At 34.2% G+C, this 19,590-nt stretch overlaps 2 protein-coding genes across 3 annotated transcripts; one reads left to right on the forward strand and one right to left on the reverse strand.

The window, feature by feature from the left end:
* Window positions 1–1,389: 1,389 nt before the first annotated feature.
* Window positions 1,390–5,285, reverse strand: LOC110691691. The gene is made up of 3 exons (XM_021868629.1): window positions 5,144–5,285; window positions 4,138–4,336; window positions 1,390–3,115 (listed from the first exon to the last, which is right to left on the reverse strand). Exons 1-3 carry the CDS (start codon window positions 5,283–5,285, stop codon window positions 1,390–1,392), a joined length of 2,067 nt encoding a protein of 688 aa, XP_021724321.1.
* A 6,418-nt stretch (window positions 5,286–11,703) lies between these two features.
* Window positions 11,704–18,818, forward strand: LOC110691749. Of its 2 annotated transcripts, none has more exons than XM_021868691.1 (13): window positions 11,704–11,891; window positions 12,795–12,987; window positions 13,070–13,162; window positions 13,249–13,351; window positions 13,445–13,549; window positions 13,650–13,720; window positions 13,832–13,961; window positions 15,048–15,123; window positions 16,164–16,355; window positions 17,104–17,221; window positions 17,672–17,890; window positions 17,963–18,070; window positions 18,573–18,818. In XM_021868691.1, exons 1-12 carry the CDS (start codon window positions 11,821–11,823, stop codon window positions 18,008–18,010), a joined length of 1,419 nt encoding a protein of 472 aa, XP_021724383.1. In that variant the 5' UTR covers window positions 11,704–11,820; the 3' UTR covers window positions 18,011–18,070; window positions 18,573–18,818. The 2 variants fall into 2 exon arrangements, with proteins under 2 accessions (XP_021724383.1, XP_021724384.1); XM_021868692.1 differs by having other exon boundaries at window positions 15,051–15,123.
* Window positions 18,819–19,590: the final 772 nt, after the last annotated feature.

Consider the following 19,590-nt stretch of genomic DNA (forward strand, 5'->3'; position numbering starts at 1 on the left):
GAACTTCATTCATATATGTGTGTTCAGATTGCCCCTCGGCATAAAAAAAATCTCTTGGCAAATTTCCGTGCACATAATGCCAATCTTCTTCAAGGCCATCTTGAGTGTAGAACACTTGATGCACTTGTGATGCCAAGACAAAAGGGTCATCTTTAGAACACAATTTCTTAAAGTTAACGCGAGTAAGTCCATAATCATCTACTTCCACATGGAACCAATCACACTCGAACAACACAACACTAAATTCACTCCAATAATTGACCTCAATTATCAATTTTATAGCCCCATAATATGTGACATTACCAAGAACGAGATTGTGATCCTGGCTACTCGCAAAGCTTGGAGTCAAAGCAGTTAAAGAGACTCCACTATTTTGAGTTTTACACCTTTCATCATGAACTCTAGTGTAGAACTTATATCCATTACAAGAATATCCAGTGTACCTCCTTGCAATATTAAAAGGACCTTTTGATAGCCACTTAATATGATCTGGGACATTATCCACCACAACCTTTTCTCTAAACAAAACCATGAATTCATTGCTATGCTCTTGCGCCTCTTTCCACCTTCTTTTTCGTTTGTCTCTGGACTTCTTCTTCACAAACTCTTCATGTTCCCTTTATAGTATTAACCATATAAGTAAGATAATAAAACAATATAAATTTAACCACAATAGACAAGATATTAAAAAAGTTACTCACTTGATGTAATTCTCAACTTGGTCATCTTGACAATTAAACAACACATTACGATGTGCTAGAGCCATTGTGTCTGAATCAAGAGTGTATGCCCTCCCTTTCTTCTTCCCTTTCTTTTTCCTCCCAATAGGATAACCTGCCTTAGGGAATAAAGGTGATTCTTCATCAATTTCATCAGTTTTCTCTTGACTTTTGTTAAACCACTTAGATCGCTTCTTTACACTAGCATTCAAATACCTAGAGCAAAATACCAAGCACTCTTCAGCCAAATAACCTTCTGCTATAGAAGCCTCAGGGCGACATCAATTTTTCACTTATGATTTTAACTTTCCGAGGTACCTTTCTATAGGGTACATCCACCAATCACACACTGGTCCACCACGCTTGATTTCATCAACCAAATGAATCGGTAAGTGGATCATTATGTCAAAAAAAATGGTGGAAATATTCTTTCTAGTCCATAAAGAGTCTCAACAATTCCTGCTTGAAGGCGATCCAAATCTTTCGGATTGATGACTCTCTTGCATATTTCTCTAAAAAAGCCACTCAATCTCATAAGAGGTAAAGCAACATGCTTTGGTAAAGTTTTCCTAGTTGCTGACGGAAGCAATTGTTGCATTATTATATGAGCATCATGACTCTTATACCCTGATATTTTCCCCTCATTGACTTGCACACACCTTGCAATATTTTATGCACAACCTTGGGGCAGCTTTGCCTTCTTCAAAACACTACAAAATATGCTTTTCTCTTCTTTCGTCATTGAGAATGATGCTTTGGGCAACAAAACATATTGCTTGTCACCTGCATCTACAGGATGTAGTTCTTGCCTTATACCCAATTCTTGCAAATCTAATCGAGCCTTATGATGATCTTTTGACTTTCTAGGTATGTCTAACAAAGTTCCGAGCACATTATCACAAACGTTCTTTTCGATGTGCATGACATCCAAATGATGACGACAACCACAATCTTTCCAATAAGGCAAAGTGTAGAAGACGGAGGACTTTCTCCATGGACAATCTACATATTTCTTCTTTGGTTGTAATTTTTCAAACTTGTTTTCCCAGTTTTCCAACAAGCTTGAAATTTGATCCCCTGTTAAAGGATCTGGAGATGTCCTCTCTTCCTTTTCCCCATTAAAAGACTTCATATCATGCCGCCAAGGATGATTTTCATCTAACCATCGACGATGAGCCCAGTAACAGGATTTGTTACTATTACTCAAGTGATGATGATCAGTCTCGTAGTGACAATAAGGGCATGCATACTTCCCTTTGGTGATCCAACCAGATAACATAGCATAACCTGGAAAGTCGCTGGTCGTTGATTGTAAAGCTGCATGCATCTTAAATGTTTGACGCTTCTCCGCATCATAGGTGTCCAACCCATACTCCCACAGATCTTTAAGTTCTTGAATCAATGGTTGAAGGAAGACATCAATGTCATTTCCAGGAGAGGTGGGCCCGGGAATAAGGAGAGATAACATTAAGAATTCTGGCTTCATACACAGCCATGGTGGTAAGTTGTAATTAATTAGAACAACAGGCCATGTACTATGTTGTGTGCTCATAGTTCGAAATGGATTGAATCCGTCACTTGCAAGCCCTAAATGAACATTACGTGTTTCATTAGCAAACTCTGGATACTTTTGGTCAAACTCTTTCCACGCCTCACCGTCAGCAGGATGCCTCAATAACTCATCTTTCTTTCTTTCTTCATCATGCCACCTCATTAGCTCTGCTGTTTCTGAACACATGTACAACCTTTGAAGCCTTGGTTTAAGAGGAAAATGCCAAAGAACTTTTGCGGGGACTTGATGCACTTTCTTAGATGGTTGATTGCTAATATCTTCTTGGTTTTCGGTCTGTGTTTCTTTCCACCTTGGAGCATGACAAACATGGCAAGACGTGGCAGCTTCGTGCTCCTTCCAATATAGCATATAATCATTACGACATGCATCAATCTTGTCATAATGAAGACCTAGATCTTTTATCAATCTCCTTGCCTCATTAAAAGAGTTAGGCAAATTGGACGCATCTGGTAACACTTCTCGAAAAAGCTCCAAAAAATCTGAAATTTCTATATTAGTTAAGCCATGAGTACACTTCAAAAGGTAAAAGCGAATAAGAAATGATAGCTTTGAATTTTTTTTGCACCCGGGATATAGCTCTTGTTTTCCATCTTCAACTAACTTATAAAACTTCTTAGCCTCATCATTGGGCTCATCTCCAACCCCTTCATACCTTTCTGCCACATCTCTATGAACATCATATATAAGACGTTCAATATCATCATGCATGTCTTCAACATCCCTCTCGGTATTTGATGTTGATGACAAGCCCTTTTCATAACAATGCCATCCTTCAGTGCCAGGCTTGATCCCGTTTGCAATCAAATGATTGAAAACTGTCTCTCTACGATGCCAAAAGCGGTGATAGCACACCTTACACGGGCAAAAATTTGATCTCCAATTGCTTGTGTAGAAAACGCTTTATCTAAATAATCCTCTACACCTTTCTCGTACTCATGACTAGATTGTAAGAAGTTGGTCCAACTACTCATTTTGTCTCCTTTATCAAAATTTAATAAGTAAATTTAAAGATTTAAAATATTGGCATGTAATTTTACATGTCTAAAAGGAATGACAATATCCATAGAAACAAACACCCATATATTCAACTTTGTATAATAATAATAGAAATGAAACAAGTATAAAAATAAATAAATAAATAAATAAATAAATAAATAAAATAAAAAAAAAAACATATTATGTTCATTCCATTTGGTTTAACTTATTATGACTTATTTAGACAAATTCAGTTCAAATGAAAGTCTTTGCTTGAGTTGAACTTTTCACTGTTACAATGTACTTGTAGTCTGATAATGGTCATAAACACTTGCATCTATTTGTAATAAACTTACTACATCTTGAAATACTTGATCACATGCAATTGTACTTGACTCGTTTGATCACAAATATTCTGATAATAGCCTGCAGCAAAGTTGATAACCTTCGGTTTAGTTTAGTTCTGTTAATGCAGAGAAACTTATCATTATAGCTAGAGATTATGACCTCCTTCAGTTTGGATGGACTATTCTGTCCATTAATTGGCTCGATATACCTAATATATGATATTATTTCACTGGCAATTAAAATTGAATGCTCCATCAACTTAATAAGAGTTCTAATCAGTAAAACCCAAGATCAATAATACGAAGTATACAACATCATTTCAATAAGAAAATCCATTAATATACAAAAAAAAATTGCATGAAACTATGAATAACAACAGGTCCAAATTTCAAATGAAATAATATAGAATCCAATCAAAACAAACCCTATAAACTAGACTGTGATGATAATTCACATTAAATTTAATGATTACATAACCCATAACCAAAAACATTAAAAATCCACCAAAAAAATAACTAATACCTGATTGTAGGCGCGAATTGATGGAATCCCAGATGACGATCGAGTCGACGACTGGTTTTGAGATGAAATTCACGCGAATTGAACTTGAATTGCTTCTCTTCACCCCTGTAGGTCACCACTATCACTGGCTCCTCGTCTTCACCAGAATCGACTAATTTTGATTGGGTTTTTGGTGATAACAGAAGAACTGAATGTCGTTCTGATGAATGAGGAAATTAAACCTAGAATTGAGAGATTGTTTTTTCTATAAAATTTTTCCTTAATTCTGGCGGTTAAAGCAAATTGAAGCCCAAATTATTTTTTTTAATTGCTTTGGCGGTAATCTGAGAACCAATAATTAATTTTTAACACTAACTTTTACTTTATTATAAATGTTTAATCACCTTAAAATAACGTAACACCTCTTAGTGTTACCAAAAAATGTTACTTTTTTTAAAAGTGTTACTATGGAGTGTTACCTATGTTAAAAGTGTTACATTGAGTGTTACATTGTAATAAAGTGTTACCAAAGTGTTACTTATTAATCTAATATTTTGCATTTCAAGTAGTGTTACCGATTACATGTTACATAAAGTCAATAATGTACTAGTGCTTCCTACTTCTGCTTCACAATAAATGCAACAATTTGACTTTTTCATTATTTGTTTTCTAACTTTGACTATACTTTTTACCAATATACAAGTATAAAATTAAAAAAAAATATATATGTAAAATATTGTTGGATTGGTGTGCAATGTACAAATTTTAATTTTTTTATTAGTTAATGTTTACAAAAGAAACACTCTCCTATTAAATATTTGCCACCTTATGTGTGCAACATAAAAATGAAACAATTGATCATCTTTTTCTCAAGTACAATACACCAAAATTAGAGAAGCATGTAACCTCCTTTCAACTAAAAACTTGTTGGATTGTACAACCTTGTTTTAAAATTTAGCCGAAACATTATTGTACATAAGAAAACACCAAAAACTTTAAGGAAATTTATTCTCCTCATTTGGAATACCTGGAAAGGGCGAAATGTTATTATCTAATGCAATGAAACCTTTAACATTTTTAGGACTTCTCATAGAGCGCAATATGCATAATGAATGGAACCAAAGAATTGAAGTCTCATAGATACCTTTTCTTCCACGGGGATCTCCCATTCCAAGATCCCCTAACCGTTCACCTCTTAATCATTCTCCATCGTCCAATCTTATATCATGTAATACGTCTCTGTTGTTTCAATGAATACTATAAGAAGGGGGGGTTGAATTGTAGTATGACAGATTTGTTAATCTTTTCGCGGAATTAAAAACTAGTAAGCTTAAGGAACTGAAAGTGCAAGAGAGATATTACGTGGAAAACTCCTTGGCCCTAAACAAGAAGAAAAACCACGATCACAAGGGATTTTAAGGAAAGAATCTTCACTAGAATAGGGCAAATACCTATTACAAACTAAAGACTCTAACTTCAAGTTACTCAACGAACTCAAAGCCCCAAGCAGCAAGTTCCTCAACCTGCTACTCTTCTCTTCTCTTTGTCTTTTCTCTTTCTCTTCTCTTTCTCCTAGCTCCACTCAAAGCTAAACATAAGTTCACACACACTTCCCAATTCCCCAAAATACAACTCGAAAAATATACTCTAGTATAAGAATATAAGAACACTCTATTTCACTAATGTGGAATTGGACTCTTGACTCAATTAAAGAAAGCAAAAGATGAAATCTATTTGAGCAAGGGTGTATTTTTCCAACTGAAATCAACTGACTATTTATAGACCAAAATTGCTTTGAGAAAACTCCTTTGTGTTGCTTAACCATGTCGCCACTACTCAATCCCCACTAAGTAGAACATGCCCTAAAATTAAGGACACGAACTCCTTAATGTGCAAGACCGATATTGAAACAATCATGACTAGTCCGCAAGTTTTGGAAAACAGAAATTAGAGTTTATTTATTTAAATGATATTTCGAAAATTAGAGAAAAATTAAATCCTTTTTATAAATTAAAAAGATAAGAATTAAAAGCAAACTGTTTTCCTAAAAATAAGCATTGCACAATTCTATCCTTTAGACCAATTCCACACAGCTACTTTAATTTAAAGCGTAATCTGTTCCTTATACTTACATAAATCCTAAAACATAATAATATTTTATTCTTCCTGTTCCTTTGATGAAGCTTCTACTCCGAGGCTTCTATTCCTTGTAAGGAACTTCTCTTCTCTGGTGAAACTTCTACTCCGAAGCTTCTGTTCCATGAGGGGAACTTCTCTTCTCAAGTCTTCATTTCTGAAGCACCAGTTCCTGTGAGGGAACTCTTCTCTTTTGGATTACTTTGCCCCTGGCTATCTTGTTCCTCATGGAATCTTTCACAAGACATTCAATTATCCTAGTCATTGTATCTGATCACACACTTAAACAATCAAGCTCTTATTAGTTTGCAAATAAGTTGGGTTGTGTCATCATCAAAATCATAAGGTCAACAGTCTCCTAACAATTTCTTCAACGTCAAATTCAACGGTTTGGTTCACGACAACTTAGCTGTTTCAAGAGTCATCATTAAAGATGCCCTCATCAAGACATTTACATTCAACCTCGACAACACCAAAGTATTCATGTAAAATCTACAACTCCTTTTACAGGAGTCCATCTAGTTTTTCATTGTGATTCAAAACATTCAAATAAATAATTGAAGTTGATACCTATTATTCATCAACCCAATAAAAGGCATTTGAGTAGTCCTGTAACACCCTGACCCCAAATCGGGGTGGGGTCTATTGTCATGTAATGCGTAACTGGAAAAGCTTCCTAGGAGGTCACCCATTATAAGATTATTACTCACAGAGTCCCAGCCAAGCACGATTAACAAAGAAGTATCTTAGCATATGAGTTCTCTAAAAGAAAGATGCATCTTGTTGGTTTGAGTTGTATATTAAGTTCTTTTTAAAGCAATTATGAGGAGTATTTTAAGTCCCTTGGTAGATCGAGTATATTATTAAAGACACTCGTTTGCCGCTCACCCAATTTCACAATTGAAGTATCCAACACATCCATCAAGACTCAAGAGACAAGTCGTGCAACAAATTGGATCGCTAATGTAAAACACATAGTTTGTGATAGTATGGACACTAATGTTTGTAATTACTCTAGCTTATTTATTACACTTTGACACTCCATATAATTTTTTTCCATGATACATTAGGAAATCCCCTCGCAAGACACTTCTCTATTATTATTTTTCTTGCCTTTTCAAAAAAAATAAAAATAATAATAATTAAATAAGAAATATAACATATAATCACTAAAAATAATTTCACTTCCGTAAAATTAATTTTAGTTTAGTAAAATCAACTCTTTTATGGGATGGTCAGTCACGCAATTGACACACACTAAAACTAACCGGATAACCCCTAATTGACCGAGTAACCTCGGCTATGCCAAGTAGGGATGGCAATCCAGTCCGGATCCGACCCTACTTCGCCCTGATCTGAGAATTTTTTTTTTACTCCGAGTCCAAGAAAAAAGTAATCTGAGTCCAAAATCACTCCGAGTCCAAGAAAAAAGTAATCTGAGTCTGATTCCGTTAAAATAATCCAAAATCGAGTTGGAGGAGGTTTGGAGTCGGATCCAAAAAATAATTCGAGAAAAAAATTCGACTCCGACAAATGACTGACTTTGACGGATTATCCGACTCCGATGGATCGTGGATTCGGGTGTGGGTCGTGGTGGGCCCGGTGGCAGTGGGTGTAATACCCCGTATTTAAACAATTTGAAATGAATTATTTAAAGTATTATTTTATGGCGTATTTAAACAATTTTTAAAGTATTATTTTATGGCGTATTTAAACAATTTGAAATGAATTATTTATGGAATTTTAATAATTTAATTAAAAGGTTTATTTTTAATTAAAAACTCATTTCTATTTATTTATTTGGTTTTCGAAATATTTTATTTCAACTTTCAAAAAAAAATAAATTATTTCATCAATTTAGAAGCTTTGGGGCACTTTGAATTTATGAAGGAGTTTTAAAGTCAAATAGATTTAATTAAAATCAAAACAACAAGTTAAAGGGGAATGGGAATCATTAAGAGTAAAAAGAGAAATTTAGTTAGGAGGGTTTTGAGAGAGAGTATAAATATCTACCTTATGATCAAATTAAACTTAATTTGCCCAAGGTGGAGAATACCCAAAGGTAAACTATCTTTCTCTTTCCTCTTATTTTTCTTTCCCTTAATTTTCCCCTCTTCCTCCCCTCACACACACACCTCACGGCACACACTCACGCCACTCGGTGGTCGGCTACCACCACCACCATAGCCGGCCACCGCCAGCACGGAGTAGCAGCAGCCGCGGGAGGTGGCGCACCGATCACCCTCCCCTCTCGCGATTTGTGGTTTAAAAAAAAAAACTCTTCTTTTGTTTTAAATCAATCTAGCTTTGATTAATTATTTTTTTGGGTGTGTGTGATGATTTTATGATGTTTTAATGATGATTAATATGTATATAATTTTTAGATTTAGTTTTTGAATTAAAAAGCCCCAAATTGATAAACCCTAGGTTTCTAAATTGATGTTTATTGATGTAATTTAATTGTGGTTGATTGAAACTATTTAAATTAATGTTTTTAAACTAAATTATAGCAAGTTTAAGAGTTTTTATAATGCTGGAATTTTTATGTAGAGGCTAGAATTAAGTGTTCTTGAAAGGATTTTAATTACCCACTAATTGAGAATAAAAGTAGATGGTTTTAATTAATTTTCATCATGTTTTAGAAGATTTAAAAGTGTTTAAAAGAGTGTATATATTGCTGGAAATTTATTATGAATGGGTGATAATGCTCTTTGTAATTTTGGGTTGTAGGAGACTTCCAAGTGAGTGATTTTGTGTAGTCGTGGTGATTTGGAGATCATATTCGACGTACGTTCGCGTACTCGGTAATTATTATTTAAGTGTGTAGAAGCATGCTAGGACTTGTTTAATTAATTCCAAGTTAGTATCATGATAAGTATTGGTTGAATTATTGGTTGGATTGATTTTAGTGATTGATTTGCGAAGCATTAATTATTTGAGGTGAATTATTGATTGGAATTAATTATGATGACATGTTGAATATGGACCACACTTTTAATATTGGCATGATCAAGAGCATGTTCGATTAAACTAAATGTTTAATTTGGTTTGGATTATGAAAAGGGAATTTTATTATGATTCATATAATTTTTATTGATATTATAAGCATGAAAAATGAGCTATTGAAGTGTCTATGTACACGAGGACTATATTATATTTTGGTGCCTAAGTGCACTTAAGGTGTTCTAAACACCGAGGGATAGGATTTTTGGTGCATTATGCGCTTAAGATGTTATTTAACGCCGAGATAGTTTAAAAAAGGGTTCAACATTAAATTAAATGTTGTCGCTAATTATTCAAGAATTAAATTGGTATGTTTGATTTCTTAAATGTTTTATGATAATTGATTGTGCTGTGGATTGAGAATTATCACCAAGTCTAAAATATGTAAACAACGTAAAGTGAAAGAGATTACGCACCAAAACTCTTGGAACGTATATACCTCGAGTATGAACATATGAGGGAAGTTGTGGGGTTTTATATTTAACCATAGCTTCTACTAGGAGTACAAGATGCTGTATTTTCCTTTTATTTATTATGCGTAGGAATTCTGCCACTTACGAGTGGTTCTTTTATACTGGCACGGTTAGCTCCCGTGTTAGTACCCCTCTATTGGGGCAGGTTAGGGGGAAACTCATTCGATGCGTAATCAAATTGAATAATAAGCAATGGAAATGTTTATTAAATGAAACGTGTATTGTATGCTTGTAAACAGGTGTAATAAGGTAAGTTGTGTCATGCTAGGATGTATGCATGTTAGTGTGAATCGTTTACGCTTATGTACTCAGCATTGCTAATTGTGTGTATTGTATGTTTGTTTGACCTTGTCTTTATCTTGGTCCTACGACGACCCATTTCTAATGGCAGGGGTGGTTCTGAGTATGTGTAGGGTGGTCGATCACACAGGACCCCTAAGTGAAACAATTATAAGAGGACCCCATTTTTTAAAATTTACTTATACAAAGTAAAGAGATAACTTGTTAACAGGGCCGTCTCAAACAATTTGGGGGCCCTGTGCCATTTACAATACTGTGCAATTTATTTTTTATTTGCTAATTTTTCAAGTCCAAAATATTATCTAATAAATATACTAAAGTAAAAAGAAAGATGTAATAATTAAGGAAATTAAAAACAAAATTAGCCAAATAAAAAAAAATCAAGTAAAGAACAGAAAAGGTAAAAGCAAAGAAATAAAATAGAAACCTATAAGAAACTAATAAAGAGAAAAAAAAAAATTTAATACTACATAAAAGGAAAAAAAAAATAGAAACCCATAAAAAAAAATAAAAATAAAAACCATAAAAATGAAAGCAATAAGATTCGAACCCAGCACATCATGTGTGATAAAAAAGCCTCCCACGGTCCCACCAACTATGCCAAATAGCAGTTATACTTATTTATTATTCTCATATTTTTGGGCCCCTAGAGTTGTGAGGCCCTGTGCTATTGGGCTGTTTGCACAGCCTAATAGCCAGTCCTGCTTGTTAATTAATAATCTATTCTTCAATTTTAAAATTTATAATTAAGTAAAATATTTTTCCTTCAATAAATGATTTTAAGGCCCAATTTAACAAAATCGCATTGGGCCATTTCCGGTGTTAGCATTTATAGCTCCGCCTCTGGACTAATGGCGAGTAGTGGGGACAAAGTAAAGAGGAGCTTTTCAAGTGATGGCATAATCATGATGGGCATGAGTAAAGAGCGAGTCTTGTTTAGTTTCCATAAGAATATGATGTGTTTTATTTGTTTTGATTATTATATAATTGCTTGTGAGACTAACGCAATGATTTTTAAATGCTCGTTTTGGGTTTTGAAAAGGGCCTATAACGGTTCCAAGTTGTAGGTTGACTTTATTTGACTTTAGTTTGACTTTATTTTCGTTTGATTTGACTTTTAAAAGTTGACTTGTTTTGAATGGTTTTAAAGTAAGTCTTTAGCTGTGTGTCTTTGATAATTGCCTTAGCCGTTATCACGGTGGCGGTAATGTCTTAGAATTTCCTAACTCGTATTTTTAAAAAGGGCAAAACATGTATTTTAAAGGAAAAAAATAATTCTAGGGTGTTATAGTGGGTGTGGATTGCAAAGGCCCAAATAGCCCAATTTCTCAAAGTATATTGAATAACCGGAAAAAAACACAGAGTCGGAGGCCGGATATTATTGTCGAATCGGAGTTGGAGTCTCAAAGTTGAATGTCGTACTCGGATTTAGCCTCCGACTTCCTATAAAATTGGAGTCGAATTTAGCATAATATGCTTTAAGTTTGATCCGTTGGGCCGTTGCCATCCCTAATACCATGTGACTATCCATATATGAAAATTTGAGACTTAAAATAAATTCAGTTTATTAAAAATATTTTTACTACGTAATTAAGTATAATTAATTGGTGAAGAGAACAGGGTTTTATACGAATTACAAAGCTTTCAAAACACACTAGTGTAAAGTTGGCGCTCACATCCCCTACTCTTCGCGCTTTCTGAAACCCCCTAATTTTTGCCAGTTGCTCTCTGCGACACTCCGAACACAGCAAAGAGAGAGAAAGAGAACAATAACGAGCCTCTAAAGTTGAAGATGGCCACCAAATTCGACGATCTGCTGACTTCCGAATTCGATGATGTACCCTTATTTACCGCTAAAAAAAGGTTTTTATTTCGATTTTCCATTTTTTTTTTATAGTTTCATTTTATCTCACTGATTGCAAACACTTACTACTCATTATTATTTATTATTTCTCTTAAATTTCGCCGAAATTAGGTTGAATTGTCAAATTTCTGCGTATGTTTTGCAGATACTAGGGTTTTAATTTCACTGTTCAATTTTTGATTTCCCGGGGTCTAAAATAGAAATGTGACGTATTATTTAGGAACGGGTTGTATTAATTTATTATGGTAAGGAAGGCGTTATAAACACCGGAGTTTAGATTTTTCAGGCTTTATGTTACAAATTTTAGTTAATTTTTTATAAGTTGAAAGTTCTGTTAAGCAATAAAGTATTACTCGTATTTGGGAAGTGTTGGGTTCTATAAGTGCTATTGTAATGGTGCTTTTGTTATCATATGTTACAAGGACAATGTCGGTTTTGCTTTAAGTTTGTTGTCTGATAAATGGATTGAATGTTCAGAAATGCCCCCATTCGACGCCTAGATATGAGCTTCATGTTGTTGTTCAGTTTATGTCATGGATGTTAGTATGTTTAAGGAGTAGTAGCTTGAGTAGTATGTATTGTTAATCTGATTTTGTATGTGTTTGGTCGTTAACATGTATTGTTGTATCATTTTATCTGTTTTTGATTATGAGGTGCATGTGAAATTTGACTGTTACTATGCCTTGAATTATTTTTTTTTGTTGATTTCATAAATAACAATGTGTTACTACGTACACAAGCTTTGTTACTGTTGCTGCAATAAATATGGTTTACGGTTATTTAGTCATGGCATTAGCTTGTACCTTAGCAAGGTTTTTTTGTGTGATAATTGTTTAACCTTACAACTCCAACAGGCTTAGGTGAAATCGTTTTGTGTTTTATGTGTCTTTGGAATTTTTCAGGAAAAAGGGAATTATTGGCTTGGATGATCTTTTCAATGATCACAAGAAGGAGCAAGCGCAAAAAAGGAAGGGAAAGCTTAAGACTTCGAAGACTAGGAAATTTTGTGTCTCAGATGATGATGATGATGCTGTTGCTGCTGCTAATGAGACTGAAAATAAACTTACTGAAGCTCTTCATGATTTTAAGAAGACGGTATGTTGAGCTGTTTTGTTTTGTTTTGTTTTCGTTTTCTTCCTACAAGTAAACTGACCTGTATTTAAACTGGCTTGTTTAGATATGTGAAGTTGACGGGCATGATGGTGCTTTAAACGATATTGGGCAGGAAGACACTACCTCAAGTTGGGGGCTGCAAGTTTTTGGAACTCAGGTTTTCCAATATTTTACTGAACTCTGTCATGCTACGGGCCTAAGATTGGTTTTATGTCTGACAAGTAAACTAATACTTTCCTGCAGAAAACTCCATCACCCTTGGTTGTTCCTCACTTAGAAGGTTGCTTGCTGCTACAGAGCTCTGTGAACAATGTACTCGATGAGTTGTTGGATAGTTCACAGATGGGTACTAATTTGTTACACTCTTCACTGCTACTTTGTAAAGTTGCATTGGATCTGCTTCCAATGTGTTCTTATTAATTTAAGATGTACTTTACAGGAGCGGCATTTCTTGAAGGATTACTCCTAAATGGCTGGCTTTCAAAATTGATTATAACCCGTGGCTATCTGGAAGAATCAATAGCAAAATGGACCATTAATTTATGTTAGTACACATTTCTGGATTTCTGGTTATGTGTGCCTATTGATTTCAATTTTTCCAGGGATGACATGCTCTTGCTCGTTTATATTTTCTTTGTCTCCAGTGTTATACTCTTCGGATGAATCACTATTGGCTTCTGCTTGTGACTTTTGGTGTACAATTTTTTGCAACAAGGTTAGCTGGTAATATAGTAGAAACTGAACAAAGAATGCTCAATTCTGTCCCATTAAGATACAATCCATTGCTTCGGTTTTAAGATTACTAGTTCTTATGTTTCCATTTTAGGCTGATGCACCTGTGGTTAAGGTTGAATGGCTCCCTGGCTTTGTGGAACTCAACAGAGCTCTTGAAACCTTTGGATTTCAGCTGCATTCATCAACAGAAGTCTTGTCTCCTGTAGATTCAACTGTTGACAGTAAGTAATCTAACTCCGAGTATATTTGTTAATGCTGAAGCAACCCTACTGGCAACCCTACTTTTTTCTGCTTCTGATACCATATAATTTGGTTATAATGTATGCGTGCTTTGTACAATTTGTTATGCTCCACAAAATGTTACTTTGTCATCCTTTGTTGGATGCTATTTTATACAGTATATATGTATGAAACTACCTATTGTGGGCTTATTATTTTATTGAGCTTGGCTCATAACACCACTAGTTTATTATGAATGTTTCCTCTGAGAGTATTATATAACTGGATGTAAACACTCCTAAAGCCTAGATGGTGCAATTGTTTGCTTATTACAGGGATCTTTCAATACTATACTATATTCTTTGCCTTATTTGATGGCTTATTAGGCCTTGTAACATCTATACGCTGTATGTTTTTGTCATGTAGCTCCATTAACTTCTTATTCTCTTTAGTTGTTGACTTCTATTTAGCATTATTCATTTGCTGAATACTATGAACCCTTTTCTCATGGTGAGGATGAAACCCTTTTCTCATGCCTTCCCCTATATATATGTGTGTGGGGCATGCGCGCTTTTTTTCCCACTATTCCCTTTGTTTTGTAATAATCTCAACTCTTTCCTTTTACATTTGTTTCATAATAATTGCAACACTTCATTATTTGGTAATGATCTTACCCCCCCCCCCTTAGGCCCCACCTTATAACTCTCCTATAACTGTGTAATGCTTAGTGTTGCAATTATTACGAAACAGAGGGAGTTAATTTAGTCTCAGCTCTTATTCACACTTTGGTCAACACCCCTGTGTTATGATCCTTTCCTCCTCTTGTTTGCCAAGAGTCTGACTTCATCTCTTTGTCTACAGGGATGAAACTTGGTTGTAGTTGTCTCTGTGTGGGCATGGGATGCATTTTAAGATTTTATTACCTACTGATAATTTTAGAGTCTTATGATTTCTATCATGTCAGGGACTTGAGCATTGAGCTCCCAAAAATTTGTTACAAATAATCAGCACAGACTTGCTTCTAGAAAGAGTAGAATTACTTAGTTTATGATATGGTGATCTTTTTTCTAACAAGATTGCTTTTTTAGCAGGTTCTAAAAAAAGAGGGCCACCAACTAACATCAGAACATGGATCAAATTTGCAGATGCTTGCTTTCAAGTAAGGTATGCTATTGTATGAATTTCAGAGGTTATTGACTTGTGATATGGACGGTGCTTAATTATCAGCATTAAGAACTTGGATAATTTTGTTATTGGTTTTTGCTTGCATATTAGTTCGATACATAGGCAGAATTATAGGAAAAGGGGATCTAGTAAGGGTTCTTATTATTTGAGTAGACAAAGGTAGAAATTAGAAGACAGAGTTATTAGAGAGGGTGAAAAAGCCATGTTATTCAAGAGAAATTACAGAGGAATAGACTTATTAGAAGATGAATACTATGTTAGAGGAGAGTTGAAGGATAGAAATTGATGAAAATACTCCCAACAGATTTGTTTTCAAACCAAGGCAGCATAGCTTTATTGTCTGAAAACGGCTGTCTTTGACTTGGAATTTTACATTATTAAATGTACATTTAGTGTGAAGTAGAGGGATGATCCATGTTGTGTAGAATAAATTGTCAATAATTTTAAGAGTATGATTGGGTGTAAGCAACTCCTCATTATTTGCTACAGTTAGAAGCCTTATTCTGTATGCTATGGTAAATTCCTAGAAGAAAAAGACAATAGATAGAAATTAAAAAAAAAAAAAAAAAAGTAGAATACCTTTGATTTTCCAAATTATATGTAGGTGTTTATGGGGAGGAGGGGCGGGGGGTTACCAGTTAGTCAAATTTTCATTTTAGGCTTACTCAGTAGGTCTTGTATTAATAGTGTCCTGTGTTTTCTGCTGGATAAAAAGTGCTGTTTCCAATTATCCTACCAGTCAAACTGGGGAGGGGTATTTTGGCACTCCCTTGTGAGAAGTGAGGATTAGGAAATGGTGCTCTTACAGAGAGAATTGTATTATGAATATGAGACTACAGAATTCAATTGTCACTATTTGGTGTTTTGGTATTGTTATGCTCACCAATCACTAGTTGATTTTTTCTTAATTAAAATTTCTAGTCTGCTGAAAACAAAAAAGTGCCCTGTGAAATAAAACTGATTAGATGATACCTTTTGATTATCTGTGTATTAACTATATCCGAACCTTTAACCTGCAGAAGTAGATATTTGGTATTGTCAAGACGAGAAGCAGAAGAACTCACAGGAATACTTATCTGTCTGTTTCTGGAAAGGCAATTACTAGGCTTAAGTAGAGTCTTACATGATTGCTTGCTATCAGCTATTAACTTTTTTGGGGAGAACGAATGGGATAGCAGCTGTGAGAAAGTAGCAAAATCAATTGCAGACAGGTAGTGTTATAATCTCTTCATAAAAAAAAAAAAAAAAATAAAAAAAAAAATCTTAAATTGAGTTTTGAGTTACATTCATCCCAACCATAGATTATTTAGTAGTTTTCTCTTGTTGATATTGCATAGTTACAGAGCTGTACTTTCTCTTTTTAGGGAGTAATATTTTTAGTGCTGTGTAGAATGCATTTTCTGTAAACTGGGGCGTATAAATGTTTGTATCTTTTTTTGTTTTGTGTAAATCGATAGCACTGCGCAACTAAATTAATCATCTATGAGAGGATAGTTTGGATCTCTGTACTTCATCTATGTTGCAAAATTATGTTTTTGCCTTTTGATTTTTTTTTTGTTTGGTCTGACTTTTTAATATGTTTTTTTGTTGGCGGGGTCAAGAAATTTCATCTATGAACACATATTTCGCTTGAGAAGAAAAATACTGGATACATGTCTAGATGAATATAAAATTGAAAAGAAAACAAGCTGTAAAGGCAAAATTAGAAAGTTCTGGTGAGAGTAAGAAAAGAGAGATGAATTTTGGCTTGAAGATTATAGTTTTGGACTTGAGGCCTTGTGGGCAAGGCCCTCCTGTGACGGGCTAGGTCTTTGTGTTAAATTTTCTTCCTAGAGTCTTTTGAAGCAACCCTTGTAAGTTAGTTTCTTACTTTCTTTGTTGTTTGAATGCTTTATTGAAATGTCTTGTACTCATCTTATAGTGAATAATATCAGTCTCTATTGTTAAATCTGTATGCAGAATGCCTAGAGATTTAAACTGCTTGAGGGCAGTGGATAGTATTTCAGGAGTTGATACTCGCAGCAGGCAACTCAGAAGTGTTGTAGCTTTTCAATTCCTCACAACTTGTTATGCTGAGGTAGGTGATTTGTCATCTGAGGATCAAAATCTTCTTGTGTGGATGGATATTAGTAGGATATATTCTTATGCTTCATTGTATTTGTTTAGTTGTCAAAAAACTCAAAAACTCTGTCAAGTTTATATTTTCTGCCTCAATAACTTTCTCCCATGATGAGTGAACAATCATGAACATTATTTTCAAAAATATTAGGAAATCAATGTAGAATAAAAAGTATTTTAAAGGAGGTTATGGTTTGCTTCTAGAATATAAGACAAAGCTGAAACATCTATTTCATCGAAATATCTAATTTATCAGTCATCGCCTGTGTAAAAAGTACAAGGGACCCTTTTGTGTGTGTGTGTTTGTGTGAAGCTTTGACTACGCATATGTGTGTGTGTGTCCGCTCGCTTAGCTTTCACTTGCGTAGTTAATGTGGTATAATTTCACTTGCCTGTTGTTCTGTTACAGCTGACAGATGCAAAGGGTCTCCTGAAATTTCTGCTGTCAAGTAATTTGAAAGACAAGAGCTGTAATCTTTTCAAGATATATCTGTGTTTAGTTCTTACTGAAAATTGGCTCCTTTTTGGCACTGTATCTGAAACTCGGGTCAATGAGCTGTGGAGCAGCTTCATCCGCAAGTGTTCTATCCAAATTTCCAACATCAATTTTAGGCCTTTTGCTCAAGAGGTTTGTGATTCAGATCTGCAATTCTTACTCTGTCTTTTCTTGGACTAACTCAATACATCTCTCTTTGGGCAGATTCGTAACAGAGCTTCTTATCTTCAGTATAGCACAATCAGAGACTGATGGTTTTTGGATTTTATGAAGATAGTTAAAGCTTATACATATTGCACATATTAATATCCGGTAATGGAAGCTCCAATCTAACTGCTTTTTCAGCCTTTTCTGCTATCCTTGTTTAAGTATTTATAAGATTTTAAATGATGCTATCTTAGGTATTTGCAACTCTTAATAAAGTGCAATTGCTCATCTACCTAGTTAAATCTCAACTCTTATGACTAATGTCTTTTACTAAGTGGCTGTGTTTACATAATACATTTCTTCCTGTACACCACAGGTCGTTCATTCTAGTTTCTTTCCTACCATGTTAGCTGCCTTTTTTCGTTTGGGAGATGGGAGATGTTTTGGTCCACTATGTGTTGTCTGTGTGCTCCATTCCCACCCCCTCCTGGGCAATGCCCAATGCTTCATTTTAATTTTTTTTTTTGAGGAAATGCCCAATGCTTCATTTGGTGGTGCTTAACTTCTGTTGCAATTATTTACTTTATCGTGTGAATAATTAGTTAGTAGTGGTAATTGGTAGTAAAATTTAGTCTGATTATAATATTCTTTTACGCAAAATTTACAGTTTGGACGACGTCTGGACCAATGGCAGGCGAAGCTGATGCAAGATATTGAGTCAAGCTATAGCTCATCAGTGCCTTCAAAGTTTTCTTCTTTTATTTTATCTGTTGAAAAGCACTCGAGCTAAATTTTTTGTAGGACAGTTTAGCACCAGGCCTCTCTTTAACAACTTCGTGATTTTGAATCCTCTCGTGTACAAATGAATTGAATGCTCTACATAATTTGCTTATTAAGTTATCATTATCATCAACTATCCAAATTTTTATTTGGTTTTCTAGGTAATGTTCTTCATTTAACGAATTTTAAGTTGTACTTTTAATTGTAAAACATATTCTCTCTTAAAATGAAGTCATTTAACTAAAAATTTAAGAAATGTACCCAACCCCAAATTATCTATTTATCAAGGAAGGCTTGACTCAATTGGTAACATCTTTACCTTAGACCCAAGAGGTTTGATGTTTGAGGTCTGAATTTTGTCAAATGAAAGTGCTTCAAGTGAAGAGCTCAGTATGACCAAAAAATATTAACTATTTACATTATTTAGCAATAATTCAGGGACAAATTGTATACACTAAATGTCAAAGTCAAATTTAAAAAAATAAAAACTGTGTAAATAATTATCAATGTATGATGTTTGAGTCTTATCAAATAAAGATGTTTCAACTTTCAAGTGAGGATTTTGTTATAATGTTATGACAAAAAATCATGAATGTCCCTCTAAATTACGTTATTTAGCAACAATTCATAGAGTTGAGTGAGGAAATATATATATATATATATATATATATATATATTTCTAGAAAGTATTTACAAGCTTGAGTTTGAAGAGACTCTACCAAATAAAATCAATAATCAAATATGAATTCAAGGATAATATTGAACACACTAAATATAGGGTCAAATAATGACCAATAGAAAACATAAATTAACAATGGATTTATTTTATAAAAAAACAATGGATTAAACATGTAACAATATAACCAAAAAAAAAAAAATTGATTAACTTATCTTTATTACGGAGT

This window comes from Chenopodium quinoa, unplaced genomic scaffold (assembly GCF_001683475.1).
Source record: "Chenopodium quinoa cultivar QQ74 unplaced genomic scaffold, ASM168347v1, whole genome shotgun sequence".
NCBI classification, from domain to species: domain Eukaryota; kingdom Viridiplantae; phylum Streptophyta; class Magnoliopsida; order Caryophyllales; family Amaranthaceae; genus Chenopodium; species Chenopodium quinoa.

Bases quoted from the DNA above. Each gene is read 5' to 3' on its own strand.
- LOC110691691 (XM_021868629.1), bottom strand. From the start codon at position 5,285: ATGGGAGATCCCCGTGGAAGAAAAGGTATCTATGAGACTTCAATTCTT. The intron at 4,337-5,143 runs GTATTCCAAATG...CTCATTCATCAG, and splicing joins TAACATTTCGCCCTTTCCAG to AACGACATTCAGTTCTTCTG. The intron at 3,116-4,137 runs GTATTAGTTATT...TTGGCATCGTAG, and splicing joins CAATTCGCGCCTACAATCAG to AGAGACAGTTTTCAATCATT.
- LOC110691749 (XM_021868691.1), top strand. From the start codon at position 11,821: ATGGCCACCAAATTCGACGATCTGCTGACTTCCGAATTCGATGATGTA. The intron at 13,962-15,047 runs GTAAGTAATCTA...TTGCTTTTTTAG, and splicing joins TGTAGATTCAACTGTTGACA to CAGGTTCTAAAAAAAGAGGG. The intron at 16,356-17,103 runs GTAGTGTTATAA...ATCTGTATGCAG, and splicing joins GCAAAATCAATTGCAGACAG to AATGCCTAGAGATTTAAACT.